This window comes from Manis pentadactyla, chromosome 4 (assembly GCF_030020395.1).
Source record: "Manis pentadactyla isolate mManPen7 chromosome 4, mManPen7.hap1, whole genome shotgun sequence".
NCBI classification, from domain to species: Eukaryota; Metazoa; Chordata; class Mammalia; order Pholidota; family Manidae; genus Manis; species Manis pentadactyla.
In genome coordinates, this window is record NC_080022.1 from 137,947,852 (window position 1) to 137,970,308 (window position 22,457).

The 22,457-nt window shown below is 55.5% G+C and overlaps 1 protein-coding gene across 4 annotated transcripts in view; it reads right to left on the reverse strand.

The window, feature by feature from the left end:
• The window catches only part of PITPNM3 (PITPNM family member 3), an 85,143-nt gene that overhangs the window by 11,672 nt on the left and 51,014 nt on the right, over positions 1-22,457 (reverse strand). For 2 of the 4 annotated variants that reach the window (XM_036896100.2, XM_036896101.2), the window contains 13 exons: positions 17,872-17,948; positions 17,208-17,443; positions 14,126-14,315; positions 13,592-13,714; positions 13,270-13,451; positions 10,802-10,974; positions 9,406-9,576; positions 7,909-8,103; positions 7,289-7,437; positions 4,742-4,858; positions 1,919-2,035; positions 1,564-1,712; positions 1,144-1,293 (listed from right to left, as the gene is read on the reverse strand). In XM_036896100.2, coding sequence (XP_036751995.2) covers positions 1,144-1,293; positions 1,564-1,712; positions 1,919-2,035; positions 4,742-4,858; positions 7,289-7,437; positions 7,909-8,103; positions 9,406-9,576; positions 10,802-10,974; positions 13,270-13,451; positions 13,592-13,714; positions 14,126-14,315; positions 17,208-17,443; positions 17,872-17,948 — 2,029 coding nt within the window. The remainder of the gene's footprint in view (positions 1-1,143; positions 1,294-1,563; positions 1,713-1,918; positions 2,036-4,741; positions 4,859-7,288; positions 7,438-7,908; positions 8,104-9,405; positions 9,577-10,801; positions 10,975-13,269; positions 13,452-13,591; positions 13,715-14,125; positions 14,316-17,207; positions 17,444-17,871; positions 17,949-22,457) is intronic. The other 2 variants (XM_057501000.1, XM_057501001.1) reach the window with 2 other exon arrangements.

A 22,457-nucleotide genomic window follows, 5' to 3' on the forward strand; every position in this document is an offset into this window, starting at 1 on the left:
CTGAAGTGGCCAGGCAATGGCTGCTCCCTCCCGGCCCACCCAGAGCCCCTCTCTCAGACTGTGGGAGGTGTAGGTCACTAGGCACTCCAAGGAGGTCACAAGCCTGAAAAGCCTCAGGGGACAGAAATGCAGGACAACCCAGGAGTCAAAAACTCACACCAATCTCAGCTGCAGAGACCCCCTCCAATCATGTAAGGAAGGCGGAGTCCAGAGAGGGCAAGCAACTGGACTCAAGGGCTCACAGCCAGCCCAGCTAGGCCAGAGCCCGGGCCACAGCTGCACAGGACAGGGCACCAGGCAGGACTCTGGAACTCTCCAGTCTCCCAATCAGCACTGTGTGTTTGCTAGTCTCCAAAGATGGCTCCCCTCGGAGCCAGGGGTCCCAGTTCACACCTTTATGTGGTCCCTTCCCCTGAATATGAGCTGATCCTGCAATTAGTTAATAACCAATGGAATGCGGTGGAAAGGACACCAACTTCCAACACTAAGTCATAAGAAGGCTTATTGCTGCCACCTGGGTCTCTAGGAACCAGAGGAAGCCAGCCACCCTGGGGGAAGCCAGCCACCACATACAGTCTATTTGGAGACCACACATCCTAGCCACAAGGGGGTGCCACGTGGAGAGGAGGAGAAACCCCAGCTGAGGAACAAGACATGAGTTCAGAAGCATCTTGAACAAGCAGCCCAGTGGAGCCTTCAGATGACCTGTAGCCCGGGCCACTGTCTAGTCAGCAATTGTTGGAGAGAGCCCATGTGAGAACCATGATATAGAATAATAAATTATTCTTTTAAGCTGCTAAGTTTGGAGCCATTTGTTACACAGCTATAGATAATCCAAACCCACCAATTCTATCATACTTAGGATCCCAGTGTGAGAGACCAGGCCTGTTTCACTGCAAAGAATGCTCAGTATTGAAATAAATGGAGGAAGGAAGGCAGGGAGGGGAGAAGGGGGGAGCTGAGGGTCTAGAAAGCAGCAGGGAGCTTCTCAAGGACCCTCTGTAATTACTATTGCAGATGACGCCAGGACTTCCAGGCTCCAGGCCCAGAGACCAGAGGAAACAAAGAAAAACACAGCCCATCTCTCCCACTGCTGGCTCCTGTCCTGGGGGGAGAAGTCCCTTGCAGGGAGGTAGCACTCACCGGACAACGTCCACTGCCCCCGGCCGGACCTTGGGGTCACTTCCCATGATTGACACGCTAGCCGCAAAGGACCCGTCAATGCTGAACACCACGCACTCCATGCCCCGGGGCAGCACCGTGAGGTAGCTCATCGCACAGGTCTGGTCACCCCTGAAAGGAACCCGCTGTGGTCAGCTGCATGGTCGATATCTGGTGTTCACCTGAGGCCAGAGGTCAGCCTGCAGTTGGGGCCAGGCTCCAAGAGAACCTGGCTGGCATCTCCTGATACCCTTGCTGGTGGCATCACCTATTTTCCTTTCCCCCCCAGGCAGGGGTGGGGCTCAAAGACAGCACCCTGAGGACCCGGTCTTCCGCACAGACCTGGCTGAAAGAGCCATGGAAATGGGCAGAACCACAGTGAGAACATCCCCTGGGTCTCACCTGACAACCATCTTCACCGGGTAGACGCCAACCCCCAGCCGCCGGGGCCGCGGCACACTGTACGTGATTCGGCCACTGCTGTTGGTGATCTCCGTGTCCAAGTGCACCCAGCGGCCCGAGGAAGGCTCAGCCATCACCAGGATGTCCACCTGCAGGAAGTGAGGGGTCCAGGGCACTCACCTGAGGCTGGGGGGCTGCAGGCTTATTTAGGGGCTGGGCCAAGGAGCTCTCTGTTTCCCTGCTCTGCACTCTCAGCTTGGCCCTCCCAGAGCCAGGACCCCACATGCCACGTGGAGCCACGGGGTACCTGCTGTGCTTGCAGCCAGCAGACGAGGGGATGGCCCAGTTTCCATACCTTCTCTCCTGTCAGGGCCACCATGTCGAGGGGCCCGTACATGAACCGCCCCACCAGGACCTGGGGGCCGTCTTCGGCAGCAATCACATCGTTGGCCCGGTGGTTAGCAGTAACATTCTGAAAGGACAGAAACCAGTTCAGCCTTTGCAAAAGGGGCCTGATCTTGCTTTTTCACACTGTCCTTAGGATGGGCTGGGGGGATGTGTATGTGCTGAATCACGCCTTCCTATCAGAGTTCCCGAAACGTGTTCCCATGGAACTCATGAGAAAAAGATCCTTAGACCCTCACGTCATCTCCCAGGAGCACCGGGGTTCCTGTAAGTGAGCATTCCCTGCTCCTGACTCTTCCACACGCTGAGAGGTAAGACCCAGCCCTCCCAGCCTGCCAGTTCCCAGGCTGGAGACTCCTGCGTCGCCTCGGTTCTTCATTCCACACCACGGCTCACACCCCAGAGCCGTTTACCTTTCACCTTTTCTTCATGGACATGTAAAGTGCAAGAGGAGAGAGAACAGTGTAATGAAGATCAGTGTGCCCGGCACCCCCACCCCACCCCCCTCCAGAGCCTTCTGGAACAGTCCGGGACACCGTGTCACTCTGTCTGTGACCACCCCAACGTCCACTCTTCATTTCTGGTTTCAGTTCATTCCGCAGCTCAAAGGCCTACATCAGTCCGGATTGCCTACCACTACCAGCCCCGCTTCAAGACCCGAGGCACTTAATCTGGGGCTCTTTCTTTACAGAACTGCTCATGTTGGTATCTCTCCACACACCCAAGTTACCTCACCTGGACTCTGCTAATAGCTTCTTAGTGGAGCTCCTTACTCAAAAACAGACCCCACACCTTTATAAAACACCAGTCTGTTAACTTCCACCACCCTCTAGATGAAGTCCAAATCCTGAGCTCAGCCCCAAAGCCTGGCCTGGGCAACCTTTGCAGGCTGGCCTCCTGCTGCTCTCCTTCTAAGCTCCTCTGGCTCATTCAGGCCAGGCTCTGCAGAGGCTTCCAGGCCCTTGCCCACACCAGTCCCCCTGCCCACATACCCTCCCTGGCTCTCTGCCCCCACATCCTGGCCCCTCCACCAAGACCTGACTCAACTAGATCCCCTCCAAGAAGCTCTCCAGCACTCCCCAGAGATGCTCCCTGCTTTCTCTCAGTTCCCATGGTATTTTCATTCTCAGTCCCCTCACCTACACTGGTCCCTGAGCAGGGCTATGGGGACACAGAGAGGAATGAGCCATGGGGCCTGACTTCGAGACACTCAGGCGAGGGGGTTGGCAAGCCCCCTCACTAGGACACAGGAGAGGGGAGGGTCAATTCATAGAAGTACACACACACACAGAGAGAGGCGCCGCATCCCCAGTCATCAGGGTGGTGCACCGAGAACACAGACACAGCGCCTCCTCTTATCCCCGGAGGGCCGGGGTTGAAGACACAGGCACGAACAAGCGCCGGTGAGCATATGGGGAAATCGGAGCCCTCAGCCCTGCTGTGAGGAATGCCAAGTGGTACTGCTGCTGTGGAAAAGTTCAGCAGTTCCTCAAATAATTCAACTACAGCTGCCATTTGATCCAGCAATTCCACACCTGGGTATATACACAGGAAAAATGAAAACAGGCACAACTTATACACAAATATCTATAGCAGCACTATTCATAATAGACAAAAGGTGGACACAACCCAAATGTCCAACAGCTGATGAATAGATCCACAAAATGTGGTCTATCCATACAAGGAATACTATTGGGCCATAAAAAGGAATGAAGTCACACCATGGATGAACCTCGAAAACATTGTGCTAAATGAGCACAGCCAGGCACTAAAGACCACACACTGTATGATTCCACTATATGGAATGTCCAGAAGAGGCAGCTCTATGGAGAACTGGAAGTAGATGACTGACTGCTTAGGGCTGGGGGGAAGGCCACGAGAATAGGGCCCGAGAGAAAAAGGGCACAGGGCTTCTTTTTGAGGTGATGGAAACATTCTAACCTGGATAGTAGTGATGGCTACACATCTGTGAAGACCCTAAAATCCATTGAAATGTACCCTTTTAGTGGGTGGATTGTATAAATGTGGTTCTAGCTCAATAAATATGTTTATTTAAAAGAGGTGAGTCATGGAGCACTGATCACCTTCTCCCCTTAGGACTGTCCTGGGGGTCTGTGTCTCTGGTTCCCGCCGGAGCAGTGGCTGTGTCTGTAAATCCCTATGCCCCCATCCCTCGCAGAGGGTCTAGGACACAGTGGGCATTGGTGATTGTTCGCTGAATACATAAATGATTGCTTGCCTACTGAACTCCTGCTCATACTTCAATACCTCACAGAGGTCACTCTTCTTCAGCAAAGCCCTGCACAGCCTGCCCTGACACTCCTCTTCATTTTCTTCCTAGTCTGTGCCTCCCTCTACCATGGCAAATACCGCCAGGCCATTCTCAAATGGTGAATCTGACTGTGAGCCCCATGGCCATGGGCAGAACTCTCTGATTCATGTCTACATCTGTAGAGGTCTGGCATAAAGCAATGGCTCTATAACTGGCATCTCCTCACCCTCTCCAGTGTCCTGGACCCTGACCCTTGGTGCCCCTATGGAGCCAGGCCACAGCGAACCAGCTCCTTCGTCTCACATACCCTCCCAACCAACTCCCTTCCCGCAGTGCAGCCCCATGGGCCTCATCCAAGCAGGAACCCCAGCATGTGGAACAATGAGCTCTGAGGAGCAAACCAAAGCCTTCGGATACTTGCGGGTGCCCCAGCCCCCATGGGCAGCCCCACCTCCCTGAGGCCACAGTCCCAGCCACCGTGCGGCTCTGGCAAGCACATACCCGCAGCTTGACCTGGGTCCTCTTCCGAAGCCACTTCTCACGGGGGTCAGCTGGGCTCAGGGTAGCAGGGTCCAGGCCGGTGCTCTCCTTGACGTTCACGCTCTCATAGTGCATCACCTGGGAAACAGCCAAGCAGCCCTCCGGGTCAGGCTGTCACCACCCGTCTCCCTCCTTTCCAGGGCACTAGGGCCCACCTCGCAGCCTGGGAACCTCAGGAGGCTCGGAGCCCCAGGACCTGCCTCTCTGCCCGTCCGTCCTGACAGCTAGAGCTGGAGCACTGTCTCAAAAGCTCTGGCTGGGAGCAGCCTCTGCCCTCCACACCTGAGCCTGCCAGCTACCTGCGTTTGCACGCATTCTCTGTCTCCCCTTCTACAGTAGGTGAACCTTATGTAAGGCCAGCTGGAGCCCGGACCCCAGCTCCTCCCACCTCTGGAACGTTGCTCCAGCACTGACCCCCTCTCAGTCCTGCACCGCTGATGAGTCCGCTCTGCTGGATCATGCTCCTGAGCACCCAAACATGCTGCAGTAGCACCCATCTTATACAAAAAAGCCCTGCCTGGGACCCCAGGTGCCCTACGAGCATTGCATGTCCCTGCTCTTTCTTACAGCAGCACTGCAAGGAAGACTCACCCCATGCTGCCTCCATGTCCCCATTTGCCTCCTCCTTTCCATCTGCTCCAGTCATACTCTGTTCCCTGGCTCCCCTGAAGCCCTGCTTGCCCAGGACCCTGTGCCTTCCATCCTGTCCAACTCAGACGTCAACCCCCATTCACCCTCTCTTGATTCTCCTCTGACCTCAAGCAATGTCCTCCTCTGCTTCCTTCAGACGTTCTCCCTTCTCCCTGGAGCTGCCCCAGGACTCAGCCCTGAACTCCTCCGTCTACAGAATCTGTGACATGGTGACTCATAATAAGAAATATTATGTATTTGGTCTTCATCTCATCTCTGGCACAATCTCCTAAAACCCTTGCAATTCCCTAAGTGATGAGAGGGACAGAGGTGTCTTTTGTTATGTGAATGAATGACTTTTGAGGTGACCCAGTGTTGGGAGCTGGTTGCCAGGAAAACACCATGTGATGACAGGCTTGGAACTTTCAGTTCCAGCACCTCTGGGGAGCACAGGGGCTGGACATTGACTTCAATCACCAATGGTCAATGATTCCGTCAATCATGCCTAGGGGATAAAGCCTCACAAAAACCCAAAAGGACCAGGTCAGAGAACTTCCAGGGTCGGTGAATGCGTGGAAGTGCTGGGAGGGTGGTGTGCCCACAGAGGGCAGGGAGGCTCCAAGCCCTTTCCCGTACCCAGTCCTGGGCATCTCTTCCATCTGGCTGTTACAAAGTTACATCTTTTTATAACAAACTGGTGATCTAGTAAGTAAAATGTTTCCCTGAGTTTTGTGACTCACTCTAGCAAAGTGACTGAACTGAAGGAGAGGGTCATGGGAACCTCCACCTACAGCCAGTGAGTCAGAAGCCCAGGTGACCAGACTTGGGGTCATCCTCGGGAGACGGGACTAGAGCCGCGGGACTGAGCCCTTACCCTGTGGGGCCTGACGCTCTCACCAGGTACAAAGTGTCAGAATTGACTTGAATTATAGGACACATAGCTGGTGGCAGAGAACTGCTTCGTGTGGGAGAAAAACCCACACATTAGAACTGGTGTCAGTATCAGAGAACGGTGCTCATCCTTGGCTTTAAATGCCATGGGAGCTCCAATGACCCCACATTTTAATCTCTAAGCCTGTCTTCCTGAAGCTCCGGACTCTCCACTCACCTTCCTTCCCAACATCTGACAGGCATCTTACACTTTCCAAGAACTGGACTCCCCCAGCCCACCGGTGGCAGCCCTGCTGTCCACCAGCCCCAGGAAGCGGCACCACCATAGATGCTCAAGTGGACAATAGGACCCGCTGGACTCCCCTCTTTCCCTCGCTGCCCAGAGTCAGCAGGCCCTGCACCACAACTCAAGCCCAGCAGCCCCACAGGACCAAGACCACCAGCAGCCCAAGCCGTCACCAGCAGTCAGCCTCCCGCGGGGCCTCATGCCCCCAAGCAGCAGCCCCAGGACTTTGTCTACAAATACAGCCAGCGGCTCCCGCTCACTCGTTCAAAGCCCTGCAATGCCTCCTCAGTGGGCCCAGTATAAAAGCAGACTCCCAACCTTGGCCACTGAAGCTGCGTGTGATCTGACCACCCACCTCCCAGCCGCCTTCCCCCAGGATCCCCCTCAGACACTGGCCTCTCTGCTCACCTTCTATTTCACAGGCAGAACACAGAGGCCACAAGGGAGCAGGCATTTATTGCTCCATTCTCCCCCTGAAACATAGGTGCATTCTCCTATGTGGTCTGTTTAACTTTCTAGAAAGTACCATACCATTGGCCAGAAACCAGTGTCCCTTATGAAAGCCACTGTCTGACCACATCACTCCCCACTTGGCTGACTGCCCCAATGCTTTCCCACCATCCAGCGTGGCCTGTGAGGTAAGCCTCTTCTCTGGGCATGGAAGGAGGGCCCCTCCAGGCCCAGGGAGGGGGCAGCGGTACCTGTCTCAGGATGAAGGCCACCACGTCCGTGGACTCCCAGTAGCTGGCGTGGAAGAGGTGGGGCAGGGCCACGGTAGGGAAAGCTGTGAGGACATCAGGGCAGTACAGCGCGTAGTCGATGCGCTTGGCTCCCCACCACTTGGTCGTGACTGCGGGTCAGAAAGGCAGGTAAGGACAGAGTGGGCTTCCTGGGCCTTGACCCTAGAGGCAGTGTGGGACCCCGTTGCACAGACCCAGTGCTGGACAAATCTGGGACCAGGGCACCCAGCTCAAAATGAGCTCTGGGAGGTGTGCTGCTCCCCTCCCACCTTCTCACAACCCACCAGCCCCCTTGCCTGCCCCTCCTCCAGGGCACATGCAGCATGCTGCTCCCCAGTCCCAAGCCAACCCCAAAGAGATGGCCACCATCTCTCCCCAGGGATTCCCAGTGGAAGACTGAGCATTGGGATCCGGGTTCTGGCTGGGGTCAGAGATCAAAGTTCTTTCTGAGGACAGAGCTCAGTCTGGATCTTCTTTACCTCTCTTCTTTCCTCAGCAGCCCTAGCAGCAGACGGGCAGCCACCCAGAGGAAGGCCCATTCCCATCAAACCCCGGTAGGGCCCCAGAAGACTCTTACTCACTGTGGGAGGTGCCCACAGGTGCCAGGCTGTCCGAGGACTCTGAGCTGCCACTGTGGGAGCTGCCCTGGCTCATCCTCCGTCCCAGGCACTGGGACCTTGGGGCCTGAGGGGGTGATGCAGGGGCGTCCAGAAGCGGCGGGCTGCCCTGGGAGCTGCCCTCCAGGAAGAGGGAGCTGTGGGTGTGCAGGGCATCGGCTGGAGGGGGAATTTCATGGTCAGGGCTGAGTAGTGTGTCTCAAATAAAGCTGCTTGTGGTGTGCCAGCCCCGTGCAGGCCAGGAGCCTGGGCACTCAGAGAGGAGCCAGCCCTTGCCTGCTCATTCACCTGCCCCACAGGCAACCCGCTCCTCTCATCCCTCTGGGAACCGATGGGGCTCCTTCGCCATAGCATGCTGTATTGGATCTCACCTCCTCTGAGTTGTGATTAAGCAGGCCCGAGTTGGGGCCCAACCATCTCCTCCACCCCCAAAGAGCTGTCCAGGGGGCCTCTGGGACATTGCCCCAAAAGCACCAGCTGAGCTCAGAGGGTGATGCGTGACCGTGTGCCCTCCTATCAGACTCCTCTCCTGAGCCACAGAGGATTGTGGCTGAGCCTGGAAGTGAGCAGGGACTCCAGCCTGGAGCCTATGGTGCTCTCCTGGGGGTGGGGGATGCCCTGACCAAAGAGGGTCCATTTTAGGATGGACGAGGGACATTGCAGAGCCACTTCTATCTATGGAAGCTCCTGACAAAGTAGGACTTTGGAAATTAAGTTTCCACTACATGAGGTGGGAGGGGGTTGGTCTTTAATCTTGAATGAGCCACATAACTAGCACCCCCACCCAGTCTGGCCAAAGCCTCTGAACAGGCTCTGGCTCACCTTCCTCGGCTGGAGCTTGGAGCCAAGGCTCTGGCCTCACCTTGAATGTCTATTACAGGCCTCCCCTTGGCCCCAGCCCAGCCCACGCCTGCCTTACCTGACTTGAACCCCAGAGGCCACTGAACCTCCCCCAAACCCACTAGCCTTTGTTCCTGCTGTTCTCTCCAACTAGAGGATCCCTCCAGCCTCCAGCCTCCAGCATTCCTCCATCTGTCTAATTGCCTTGGTGGAAGGCCCCTTCTTCCATGAAGCCCACCGGGATGAGATACTCCCTGCCTTGCACTTCCAGAGTCCAGGCTAGGCACTGGGAAATAGCACGCAGCACAGATCCCTGGACTTGCAATCAGGCCTGACACCTTGAGTATTATGCAGGCCCTGGCCACAGGAGCTTGTCAGGGGGCACAGCCTGGGTTGCTGAGCCCCAAGATGCCTCCTATCCAGCAGGGGCTCCCATGGGTGGGCTGCTTGGAAGGCAGGTGAGTTGCTCTTTCCTGTTTCTCTCTCCCCTAAAGCACACAGACACTGCTCAGTGGAGTCTAGTCACTCCATCAGCTGCAGCATGGAGGGGCCGGACCAGAGAGGGGGGTCCTGAAGTACTGTGTGGCTGGGTCCCACTCTCTCACACCCCCGAGAGCCTACCGAGGAGGAGGGACTGTCCATCACCCAGTGGGAACCTCTGGTAGCGGGGCACGCTGACAGGTGGCACCAAGTGGAACTTGGGCTCCAGCAGTGGCTCAAGCCGTGAGGCAGAGGGGTCTGCGCAGTGGAAGAAGCTGTAGACCTGGCTGCAGGCAGGACGCACCTGGAAACCTGGGGGGTGGGAAGATACATGGGGAAGCACCTCGCTAGTACCTGCTCCCTTGGCCCTAGGAGGCTCCCTGAGTTCAGCTTTGAGTAGCCTTCCCCTCTGCTCAAGAACCTGCCATGGCTCCCCACTACCAACAGGATCAAAGCTATTATGCTCAGTCTGGCATTCAAGGCCTTGCCAACATGCCCCACCTGGAGCAGCAGTCTAGGCACCCAACGCAGTGGCCATGGTGGGCAACTGCCATTCCCCAGCCATGCTTGTTACTTTCCTCTCTCTGTGCCTTTGCTCAAGCTGCCCTGCCTCCTAGCAAGCCCTCCCTCCATTATTTCCACTGGTCAAATGCCTTTCAATTCTTCCAGGTTTCACTCAGTTGCAACCTAATCTAAGAAGCCAACCCAGGGTCTTTCGGTCAAGATCAGCTGCCCCCAGCTCAATGCTTAGGCCTGGTGATAGAGTTCACGGCTTGCCAGAGCTGGCAGAACACATCTCTTATGGACCAGCAGGTGTCTCCACTGAGGCCCCGCCTCATCAGCGTGCTCCCAGTGCCTCCAGGTCAGGGGACTGGACGGTCCAGCCTCCAGGAAGCCCTAGTGCTCCTTAGGAACATTCTGCCTCCTCTCCCAGTGTCAAGCAGAGCCCCTCCCTTCTTACCTGTTCCATATTGTAGGTCACTGGTAAGCGATGGAGCAAAAGAAGTTTGAGAAGCCCTGATCTGTTGATCCCCAAGGTGCCTTGAGCCTCCTGTATCCTCAGAATCATTGCTAAAGGACCTGCTAATGCAAGTCTCCCAGTGTGTGTTTTAGACAAATGGGGGAAGGCGCTCAAAGCTGCAGGTCCTGTTTGAGCAAAGGCACTGAGGTGGACCTGCATATATGCAGGGGTCAGGAAGACCAACCTGCCCGCCCGTGGGTCTGCTGGGCACCAGGAAAAGAGGTCAGTACAATAGGGTAATTATCTATGGCTTTTTTCCCATAAAGAATGACAACTGGACAACAGGGCCACAAACTGGCCAGGGACTGTGGCAGGGACAGTGAAGCCCATCAGGGGTTGCTTCACCTTTGCCCTCTCTGGAGAAACTGCCCCGCTCTCCCTCCCCCTCCTCTTCCCCTGCCTTCCCTCTCCATACACCCCAGTCGAGCACCCCCACCCTACTCTCCCCGGTTGAGGACCTGACCCGGTGGCCTAGTTACCCAAGGCATCTCAGGCCCCAGCCCAGCTCACACCCACCGTCCAGCCCAGGCAGCACCGTCCTCCGCATGGCCAGGACCAGGCCCAGGGGGGAGCCGAAGAGGAAGAAGTCAGACACATCAAAGTCCAAGCGGCCCAGGCTGACGTCGGGGAGCTGGGGCCCCCCAGCTGCAGGGGGCTCAGCCTCATCCTTCAGCACGCTTGAGTGGATGCTGCCCGAGGGAGGAAGACACGGGAGGGCAGTTAGGGAAGGATCTAGAATGTGGGGGTGCTCACTCTGCAGGGCAGCCTGAAGTCCAAGTGTGGAGTGCCCAGCCCTCCGTCTCTGGGCAGGGTCCAGACCCAGAGTCCACTTGCCGGACACCATCAAAAACCATCTCGGCACTGGCCACCACGGCCTGGCCAACATTTGGCTAAGGCAGGGATCGGCCAACTTTTTCTGTAAACGGCTGGGTGGTGAATACTTTAAACTTTCAGGGCATTATGGGCTCCATCACATCCACTTAACTCTGCCATTGTAGCATGCAAGCAGCCATAGACGATTCTTGAACAAATACACGTGCCCAAGGTCCAATCAAACTTTATTTACTAAAATGGACTGAGAACAGCTAAGCATCCTAGGCACTGGCAGGCCTGCCCCACGGTACTGGTTTTGTGAAGGCCACACTGCAAATTCCTGCACTGCCCACCACAGAAGCCCAGTCTGGCCAACATATGGACCAGCTGGCTGGTGTCAGTCCTGCCAGGATTGGGCTTTCGTTGTAACTCATGCTCCGGGCAACCCGCAGACAGACGCATACAGCTTGGTCCTGCCTCCCCTCTAGCCTGCAGATGAAGCAGAGCTTAAAGAGGAAAACATGAGACACACAGAATTCCAACCATTTCCACCCCTGGCGCCCATGGCCCCGAAGTGTCTTGGGTGATGTTTAACCACAGACTCAGAACAGGCTGCTGAGCATGGGCAGGAAAACTGGGGCCCTCCTTGACCTTCCAGCTGGCACTGAGGCACAGCTCACGGTGTAAGACAAGCCAGTGGGATGGCTTGACTATGAATCAATTAACCCAACTTAAATACAAGTAAAATACTCACGTTGGAGGAGAAAGGGAACGTTAGAAATAACAAGTGACAAAGCACGGCCACGTCCCCACCCTCTGTGAGCGAGGGTTGGTAAAGTCGAGGCTGAATCCTCTGGTTCCTGCCTCTCACTGTGTGACAACTCTGGTGTTTAACAATACACATTTCATGTGCAGCGTGGTCTCTAGACACACGCCAGTTACTTAATTGCCAAAGAAACAGCCATCTGTCCTTACACCAGAGGGAAAAGCTGGCTGTGCTGAGTGCTGAGATCAGCCACCAAAAGCCTCCACCTTTTTGTCACTCTCCAAATTTGGGGCTTTCCTTAAAGGATTTTTCAGGGATGAACCAGAAATGTTGCAATTTCACCTTGTAACGCTGCCTTGAAATGTAACTGCTTTTCTAGGGAATAATCTGTCAGAGGGGCTTTAAATAGTCAGATTTAAATATGCAGAGGCTTTGACTTAGTAATTCCTCCTCCAGGGATCCATCTGAATGAAACAACTTTGGGATGTTTTAAGTAAGATGTCGTCCAGTCTCTCAATAAAATGTCATTAAGAATATTTACCAAGTATATTTTATTACATAGGGAAAATATCGCAGTAGAAGGGGTATTTTTTTTAAGTAAAACTATAGGTGTAGCATGTACAAAAATGTACTGAAAGGAAATACTCCAAAGTTTTAACAGTGATTCCTTCTGGGTGTGAGATGATCTCTTTTCCAAATGTTGTGATACTCATCACTTGGGTAGGAAAGGAGGGAGGGAGGGAGAGAATGGAGGGGGAAGGGAAGAACAGAAGAGGCATTCCTTCCAATTTGGGTCTGTGTTCAATGCCTGTTTGTATGCTGAATAAATGTGAAGACAATTCATATAGCCAGTGTCCATTAACACATCTCTTCTAGAAAGTTAGAGGGTGGACTATTCCATGAGGGACCCGCCTGGCCTGCAAATAAATGTGTTGTGTGCAAAGCATGAGAGACCGGGAGACCAAAGTGCTGACCCCAGTGACCCCAGGAAACTTCCCGGCCTGCTGGGCCTCTGCTGCCCCATCTGAGAAATATTAACTCACACCCAGAGTGTCTCACAAAACCCACCCACATCTGTTCTTTCATTAGATTCTTAAAGTCATCAAAGGAGTAGGCTGGGCAACATCTACCCTTTTGCAGAAGACAAAGCTGAGCTCAGAGAAGTGAGACCACTGCCCAGTCTCTCTGCAAGGTGGGGTGAGGCAGGGACAGGGCACAGGGTCTTGGCTGTTGGTGCAGGGCCCATGGGGAGTGGCCTTGGTCCCAGCATTTCAGTGTTTGTCTAGGGTCCCACGGAAGGGCCTGGGACACATGACAGGTCATAGGTCTCCAAGGTGATCCTGAACCGAGGCCCCCTCTCCCCAGATGTTTGTTGGAGAGAAGGCAGGACACAGGGAGCAGTTACCTTGATAGGAAGGCATGATGCTGGCTGATGGCCTCACAGTCATAGGTGGAGGAGTCGCTCTGTTTCCGTGGCAACAGCCTCCTGGGTTCCCGGTCCCCCAGTGCACTGGGGACGTCGGTGCTGCTTTTGCTGAGTCGCTTGCTGCTGGCCAGGCTGCCCTCTTCCCCCACCACCGGGGTGTCCTTTGCCACCAAGCAGAGGACAGGAGGGCCCTGAGGTCAGTAGACCCTAGGGCTCCGCCGCCTTCCCTGACCCCTGCTCCCCTGGGGTTGGAGGGCATTTTCTAAGGAGAGACCCCCCATTCCCATGGTCTGGCCCGCACCTGGGTGCTGCTGATGCTCCCCTTCCGGCTGCTGCTGCCAGGGCTGTCACCGGAGGGCCCCGCGCTGTAGCAGATGGCATCAAAGGCCAGGAGACCCCCCACACAGTCTCCGATGAGACACACCTGGAGAGGGCACAGCTGGGGCTGCAGACCTGCTCACTGCTGACCCCTCACCCCATAGCTGGCCGGAGTACCACTGTCCACGGGAGAATAAGAAACCTGCCCCGGGGGCACCTGAGAGAGCCCCAGTAGGAGGGCAGGTGCTCCTCCTAGGGCCAGGGTCAGCCTGAGGTCAGGAATCAGGCTAGGTCAGGGGTCAGACCGGGGCCAGGGATCAGCATGGACTCAAAATCAGAACTCAGAGGTTGGCCTCAGTTTTCCTATCTGTAAAATGAGGACAAACCCAAAGATCTCAAGCCTCATTGGTTCTCAGAAGCTATGGTCCCAGAGCAGCCTGGTCTTGATCCTTCCAGTAGATCCCCACCTCTGCCTGGGCAGGGGCCAGGATGGGAGGGTGTGGGCAGGCTATCCTACCTGCCCACCGAAGCCAATGCCATCAGGGGACTTGAGGAACTCTGCGTAGACCTGGTTGGCTCGCTCGATGACGGTGGCAACTGCATCCTGGTACTGCGGGGAGGAGATAGCCAACAGGGGCAGGGCGGCCAGAGGGACGTGGTCCTGGCTGTTGCTGAGACAGCCCTCATCGTGGCTGTAGGGGTTCAGGCTGCAGATAGGGGGCCAAGGTGAGCCCAACCAGGATCATGCCGCGGGGTGGGTGTGGGGCTGTGGGCCAGGCAGAAGAGAGCACATGCTGGCCGGAATGGGGCCCCTGCTCTGGGGCTCTTCAGGCAGACCCAGGCGGGAACCAGATGAGACACAGCACAGGTGATGGGGCGGAGGGGGGCGGGCAGGGGGTGCTGAGCCACGCCTGTGCTGACTCCCCTGTGGGTTATTCCTGTGCTAGCCCGCCACGTGGGACCTGCAGTCTCCCTAAAGGATACCCAGGTCATGGAGGAAGCCACCTGGTGTGGGTCAGGATAAGGATATATCATCATGGCAGACTTCCTGGAGGAGGTGGGGTTGGAACTAGGCCTCAAGGAAGACTTTAGGGAAGCTAGAAAGGAGGACAGAGGGTGAACCTGGCATGGGGATCACGTGTTAGCCACGGTCTGGAGGTCAGCATGTAGCTGCACACACAGTCTTGTGTCCATCTTTCTGAGAAGATGATCCAGAGCCTTCATCAGCATTTAGGAAAAAGTCTGTGACCCCAGAAAAGACTAAGAGAGCCTGCCCTACATCCACTGCCAGGCCCCCCTCACTTCTCTGCCTCCCCACTAGAAAGTCCCACCCTCTCTGTGAGGCTCAGACTCCCAGCTGCCAGTCCCACCCACCCTGCCTCTATCTTGGGGCATTGGATCCAGCTGACCAGGAGGGACCACATCGGGAAGGACTGCCCACCCCTTCAGAGGCTGCCCTTCCCCCATGGTCCAAGCTCAGGCTGACCCAGGGCCCAACATTGATCCCACTGGGGACCTGACACACTGGGGTGGAAGCCAGGACTCTGGGCCCCCTGGGCAGGTGGCAGAGACTTCATGGTGTGCAAGGCTGCCTAATATCCATTCCTCATCTCCAAGGGACACAAATTAGAGGAAACAGGTCCCATTTGCAGCCGGAGAGATTTTAATTAGCTGACAAAGAGCTCCCTCCCAGCAGTGATTAGGGGAGATTGATGCCCTGGCAAGAAGCTGCCTGGGGGCAGGAGCACCCCCCAACCCTGCCCCACTGTCCACTCAAGCAACCAGCCATCTGTCTTCCTGGAGATCAGGGCCTGGGCTGGGTGACCCAGCCCTGGAGGGCATATGTCTTGGGGGAAAGCGGATGGGGCCTGAGATTGATGATGAAGGAGCACAATTAACTCCTGACTGTTGCAGTGGGAAGGGAATAGATTTGCCTCCAGCGAGGCTTCCCAAGTCCCACCGCCGAGCAGAGACATGAAGCAACTGTTAAAAGATGCAGGTTCCAGAGCCCCTGGCCTCCTAACAGACACCCATTGGCGAGGCCTGAAGTCTTGTGGTTTAATAAGAATAAGAGAGCATGCAGCCCTTCACCAGGTTGGGGAACTACTGACATAATTCCCTTCCCTCCTTCCACCTGGGATTGAGACACGCCCTGTGTGTGGCCAGGAACACAGGTCAGTCAGACAAGTCTCTGCTCCCTGTGCAGGAGGCAAAGGACACTTTCCCAAAAGTGAGGCCCCTATAGCCCTTCCCAAGCTCTCACCCAACTAGCCGGGAGCTGGGGGCAGGGGCCCCCTGCCCGCACTCCCCAATGCCCCCACCTCTGCTGCACTGCTGAGCCTCTCCTCAGCCCCGAAAGGCTAAGAGCACCCGCTCCCCATCCACCAGGCTAGGGCCTCCTGTGCGCCCTCCCTAACCCGCACACAGGTGAGGGCTCCTCTCTGCAGAAGCCTCAGGCCCTGGCAGAGGCAACATGAAAGCGAGTGAGGGCAGGAGAGGGGTGCCGCCAGTCTCCCTTTCACCCCTAACTACAGAGAGTTCTCAGCTTCCCGGCTTCCCTGCTGCCAGGCCCCGCAATTTGCCAGACTGTCCATATGATCTGTGAGCAGCCAGGGCTCCCACAGGCCTCCAGGCCCCCATCTTTGGCTAGCTCACCAGGGCAGGCGCTTGAGAGTGCTGCAGCCCTCGGGCCCTGGCACAGTGGGCAAGATCACCCATGGACACCGGTTTATCCCCCACAGGGATCAGGGGGAGTCTGGATAAAGACCCAAGGGATAATGAGCATGCTGCCTTATGCGTGCTAGCCGGGTTGCCTGCTGGGGCCTGGGAACACCTTCCTTCCTAGCCCACTGACCCCCAACAGAGAGTGCCTTCTCCCCTAAGGGGACAGCACTGGAGTCACAACTCATGCCCGCTCTGTGCCAGCTGCTTCACTTACACTAGCGTCAGGATCCTCATAAAAACCCTATGAGGTGGTTATTACTATGAATACCCCCATTTTACAGATGAGGAGACTGAGACAGCCAGAGGTTATAAACAACTTCCCTCAGGTCACACAGCCAGAACTCAAGTCCAGGCTGACTGGAATGCCCATACACTTAACCATATTATGCTACCCTCAAAGCCCACTTGCAAGTCACCTCCTCCAGGAAGTCTCCCCTGGCCCTCTCTCTGGATGTCTGCAGTGTCCTGTGCCACCTCCATCAGAGCACACTTCCTACCAGGCTCTAACTCTGTGGCTTGGGAGTAAGTCTGCCTAGGTTTGAGCCCTGGCTTCATTTGCTGGGTAACCCTGAGGGAAACTGGACCCAGGTGACCAGGAGGGACCACAGAGGGAGGGACTGCTTCCTTATCTGGGCCAACAAGACCAGGGCCTGCTAAGCACAGGCAGAGATGAACTCAGTGCACAAATGTTAACTGCTTTGGATTCTTACTGACCACTTCCTACCAGTAATGCCCATGATCAGTCAGTGTGTGACATCCCTGAGAGGTCTTGGCAGGTACCCCCTGCTTTCCAGGCACCCACATAGGTGGGAACAGTTTCTTGGCTTAGTCACCCCCTCAACCCAGCCAGTCCAAACAAGCAGAAAGGGACTCACTTAGACACGAGCGAGAAAGCCTCAGAGCAGATGGCAGGACAGGGGACGAACTTGATGAGGATGTGGCCCAGGGCTGCGGGGAAGTGGGCACGGGTGACCTTCTCCAGCACAGAGCTGAAGGTGTGGATGTCGGCTGCCTTGCAGGATGGGTCTCCTGAGCCCGTGTCCAGGATGTTCCCTCCATGCAGCACCAGCAAGAGGACGTGCGTCTTGCAGGAGCGCTGCGGGCAGCCTTCCTGAGAGGGACATCACTCAGGATAGAGAGAGACAGGTGGCAGGGAGATGGGATGGGGGACACACAGAATCACACCCACACACAGGGCAACTGTGGCCAGAGAAGCAGGCCCTGTGCCCCACCTAACTCAGCTCCAAGTCGGGGAGTTCTCCAAGCTCCCAGGTGACGGGACCGCCTGTGTATTCAGAGTGAGGGGCGAGGCTGCCAGAAGGGCAAGCCCTCCATGTCAGGGCTGGGAGGGTCCCAATAGTCACTTCTTGTTCATGTGGGAGCTGGAAGACCAGAGAAGGACAGGGACCTGCCCAGAGTCACACAGCAAGTCAAATAAAACACTAGGTGAAAACTAGGCAGCCTATCTACCAGCCTAGGGCTCTTCCTAAAATCCTGACCACAGAGGTGGGCCCAGCCATCCTCAGGAACCCAGCCCACCTCATTGTCTTCGTGGATCTCGATGCTTCCCTGGGCTGGGAACTTCTGTCTTCTCAAAGAAACCCGGTAGAGTTCTCCTGTGGGGGGAACAGAGAGCTCAGCATCTCCAGGCCTCCCTTACGGTGCCTGGACATTCCCTGGGGCCCAGCTGGCATGAGGCCTGGGCTCCACAGGTGAGGCCTTGGCATATAGGTGAGCTGGAGGCCCAGCCTCCAGAGCTAGGAAGCCATCCCACCCAGCCCCTGCCTCCAAAGTCAGCATGACCTGAAACCTCCCCCCTGCTAGGGAGAGGGGCACCGGCAAGGTAAAGCCACCACAGAGGCTGTCCCCAAGGCCAGGAGGGGTGTCCCCAGTGGACCTAGCCTTCCTTTCTTCACCAATAACAATGGCAACAGTACGAATGTTGCCTGGTGACTTCTGCTTCCAGTTATGGAACAGAAATTTCAATCAAGCATCCTGCTGAAAACTAGTGGAGCTGGATAAAATATTTTTTTAAGTATGTGCTTGAAGCTATTAGAGTGACAATAAAGCCTTGAATTATGGGACCCTGGCAAAGGGGAGGTGGACCCTGAGAGAGTTAAGGCCGTCGTCGGTACCACACTCCTCATCACCCACCAGTTGTGGGGTGAAGCCGGAAATGTCAGAAATGCTCTCCTCGATCTCTCAGCTGCCACCTCCTCTTCCAGGAAGTGCTTTTTGGCATCCAGCCCTGCCTGAGCGATCATTCCTCTAACACAGGGATGGGTAGCTGACAGCCATGGGCCAACCTGGCCCACCACCTGTTTTTGTAAATAAAGTTTTATTGGAACACAGCCAGGCTTTTTTGTTCACCTGTTGTCTGTGGCTGCTTATGTACAGTTGTCCCTTGAACAACACAGGTTTGAGTTTCAAGGGCCCATTTATGTGCACATATTTTTCAATAAATGTATATTGGAAAATGTTTTGGAAATCTGCAACAATTTGAAAAAATTTTTCTTTGCTGTAGCTTACTTTATTGTAAGACTGCAATAGTAATACATATATCACAAAAAATATGTGCTAATCGGCTATATGTGTTCTTGGTAAGGCTTTTGCTCAACAGGAGACAATTTGTAGTTAAGTTTGGGGGCAGATTTTCAACTGCGTGGGAAGTTGGAGCCTCAACCCCTGCATTGTTCAAGGATCAGTGTAGTTCCCACAAAGTCCTTAAAACCTGCTAGGCCTGAAACATTTACTATCTGGCCCTCTACAGAAAAGTGTGCCTGGCTAACACCTATCTGTATTCCTGAATGCCACTGCACTGGCCTCTGAGGTGGAGAGGGACCTCAAAGACACCCAACCGGCTCTCCCTGCCTGCCCAACAATGCCTGGCACCCTGAGGAACCCTTCCTTCCATCACGCTGGACTTGCTTCCTCTCCGTGCTTCCCACGAGAAGACTATTGTTTTCTTGGGGTGGCAGGGAACCTCACAGCTGGACTGTGAACCACTTGTTTGCCTTCAGTGATGGGGAGCTCACTCATCTATTAAAGCAGCTGGCTCTAGACAAGGAAGGCCTCCTTTACACAATCCCCATTCCCTGCCACAGCCTGCTGCAGCTGCTAGGAGTCACACCTGGTGGGGGGGAGGTTCCTTTCTGGGGGCAACCCCGAAGTAGGTGTAGATGGGAGCCTTGGCCAATATGTGTCTAAGTCAACATCTGCTCAGCCACTACCTGCCACAGGGGAGGGCGAGTCTGCAAAGAATTCCAGATAAGCAGCTCTTCACAGCAGGGAAGTGCATTTCTGAAATAGTCTGTCTTCACAGACACAACCCTGGTCTCAGGGTAACTGCTTTAGGACCTCGGAGCTGCTGCCCACACAGATGGGAAATCACTTCCTAAATGATGGAGGGGTTTGGCTTAGAGAAGGAGGAAAACCATCCTGAGGCCTGGCCTGCCCAGCACTCACTGCTGTTCCTTCCAGGGGCTCAGGCTGTTCTGCCTCATTTCTGACACCTCACAGACCTTGCCCTGAGCAGGACCATCCTAGCAGACACCAGGAAATGGCTCCGTTTTATTGAGCACTTACTATGTCCCAGGCACTGCTTGCTTTACATGTGCCATCTCATCTGTCTCCACACGATCCTCTGAGTCCTCTTGCTATTAGCCCTAGTTTACAGATGAGAAAACTGAGGTTCAAACAACCCAGGTCACTTGCCCCAGGACACACAACTGATTAGACTGAGTGAACTGCATGTGAACCCAGCTAAGCATGTCCTATACTCAACAGATGGTGCTTCACAAAATGCCCCCTCCCCCTCCTGGCCTCCATAGCTTCCTGGTGAGGTGGACATGACAACTCCATCCGCAGGAGAACACAGGGAGCACAAATTGATCAGTAGCACCTTGAAGACTGAAAGTCCAGGTCCACCCCCATGAGACCTCCTCCCTCCGCACATGAAACAGTTTAGCGGTAGGAAAGACAGTGTCTGGGAAGGAAGTCGGCTGTGGCTTCCCCAGGATGAAGCAGCCCTGCTTCGCGGTGTGTGTGGCCTCACGTGTGGCTCTGGGGCCCTGGACCAGGAGGAGTCAGGAGCTGGCAGGGCTGAGGTGGTGGGCGTGGCGCCTGAGAGACCCCACATTTCTGGGGCTGGGAGAGACCTGGTTGAAACCGTGGGCTTCAGAGCCAGAATTCCTGAGCTCAAAACTTGCCTCTTATCAGCTGTGTGACCTGCCCCTCAGTTTCCTCATCTGGAATATGGGGGCAATAATAGTAGCCACCTCTTAGAGTGGTAATGAAGGTAAATGAGTTCAAAATGCTTAGAACAGGGCCTAGAATATAGAGAATGCTGTATAGATGCTAGTTGTTTACTGTTATGATGCTGCTCCAGTGTGCATGGGAGCGGGGGGCACAGAGCCAGGGCCACAGCTGACACAGTGGACCTGGAGGCTGATGGGGACTCGTCTGCTCTGCCCCAAGTCCCTCCCTAAGCCCTGGCAGGCTCCCCAGCCTCACTGGGCTGGGTGCCTGCTTGCATTGTGATTACAGGATTAAATGCTTTGATTGCCACAAATTACCATAGTGAGGTTATAAATAAGTCACAGGGAAGACATGAGGGTCCTGCTGTCTCCCGGGCACCATGCCCTCCGTTAGGTGGGGCCTGCATCCTGTGCCCTCACTGATTACACAGACAGAAGAGAGCCTGTATCCTTGGTCTGCCTGTGCCCAGCTCCCTTGGGGCCCAAGTGATGCTCTGGGCATCAAATTGTGCCGCATCCTGGCCACAAATGATGCTGAGGCAGTTCCTGGCTCAGTGGGGAAGGGAGACTGGCAGGTTGTCCTCAGCATCCCTCACCTGAGTCTGGCCTGCTATGCTGTTTGGGGATGGAGACTTGCTTCCTTTCAATGCACAAAAGCAGCGATGCTCTGCTCTGGTAGAGAGAGAAGGGGAGACCTGGCCCACCGGATTGATTCTGGCCCCTTGAGGTCTGACTAAACGGACCCAGAGCCACCCCACAGAATGATGCATCTCCAGTCTTAACAGGCCTGTGTGGACGGGTAGAAAGGCAGCCTGAAGACACCCCCTGCCTGTACCTGCCCACAAGCCTTCTGCTCTTCTAAGAACCAGACCACTGGCTCTGACTCATGCACAAGACACCGCTCTGTCACTCTTCCATGCCTTTGCTCGTGCTGAGCCCTCTGCCTGGGGAGCCCTTCCTCCCATTGCAGACCAGAACATTTCTACCTGTCCTTTAAAACCCTGCTCAACTGTCATGGCCGAAGGCCTTTTCAGACCCACCTAGACAGACATGGCTATCTCACAGCATGCTCAGCAGGGCCTGGCTGATTCTGAGGTTCCTTGCCTATCTCCTCATCAGACCGGAAAGCCCTGTGAGCAGGGTTTACTGGCTGGCAGGGCACAGAATGGCATTTTTGTAAAAACATATCACACGTGAAGATCTAGGACACATAGCCTGTGAGCCAGATCGATGCTGTTAAATCCCCCAGGAGAACTGAGGTTCAGAGAAGGATCACCCACTGGCAAGCACAGTTCTTGAAAGTTCCCAGGGGAACCAGTACTGGGGAACCCCTGGGAGTTCTGGAACAGCCTGGCCAGGACCTTAGGGCTCTGCCTCCAGAGAATTCCCTGGAGCCTCCAGTGATAAGAGCTGCTGGCGGGGGTTCCTGGGTGGTAGGGAGCCACACGCCAGGGGCCCCTGGACCTCACCACAGGCCGCCTTTCCTTCCCACATCTTGTTCATTTGTTTGCATGGCTCTGTTCAGGCTGGGTCCTGCTGTGCCCAGATGCGGGGTGGTGTGAGCCCACGGCCGTTCCTGCGATGTTTTGTGACAAGCTTTGAGGCAGGTCAGCTACCACAGCGCCTGCTCCGGCGCCCCTGCCAGCCCTGGCAACAAGACCCGCGGAGGCCCAGCCGGCTCACCGTGGCTCCTCCTGCTGGCTGAAGAATGGAGGCTATTTTTGCTTAATCACAACCTTGGAAAGGCACAAATGGTGATCATCCCTTCTAATTACCAATGTGCCATACTCCTCTCAAGACAAAAGCCAAGGTCGTCACCCACGCTCTCAGCACCCTGAAAGCAAACCGACACCAGGCTTGGCTGAGGAG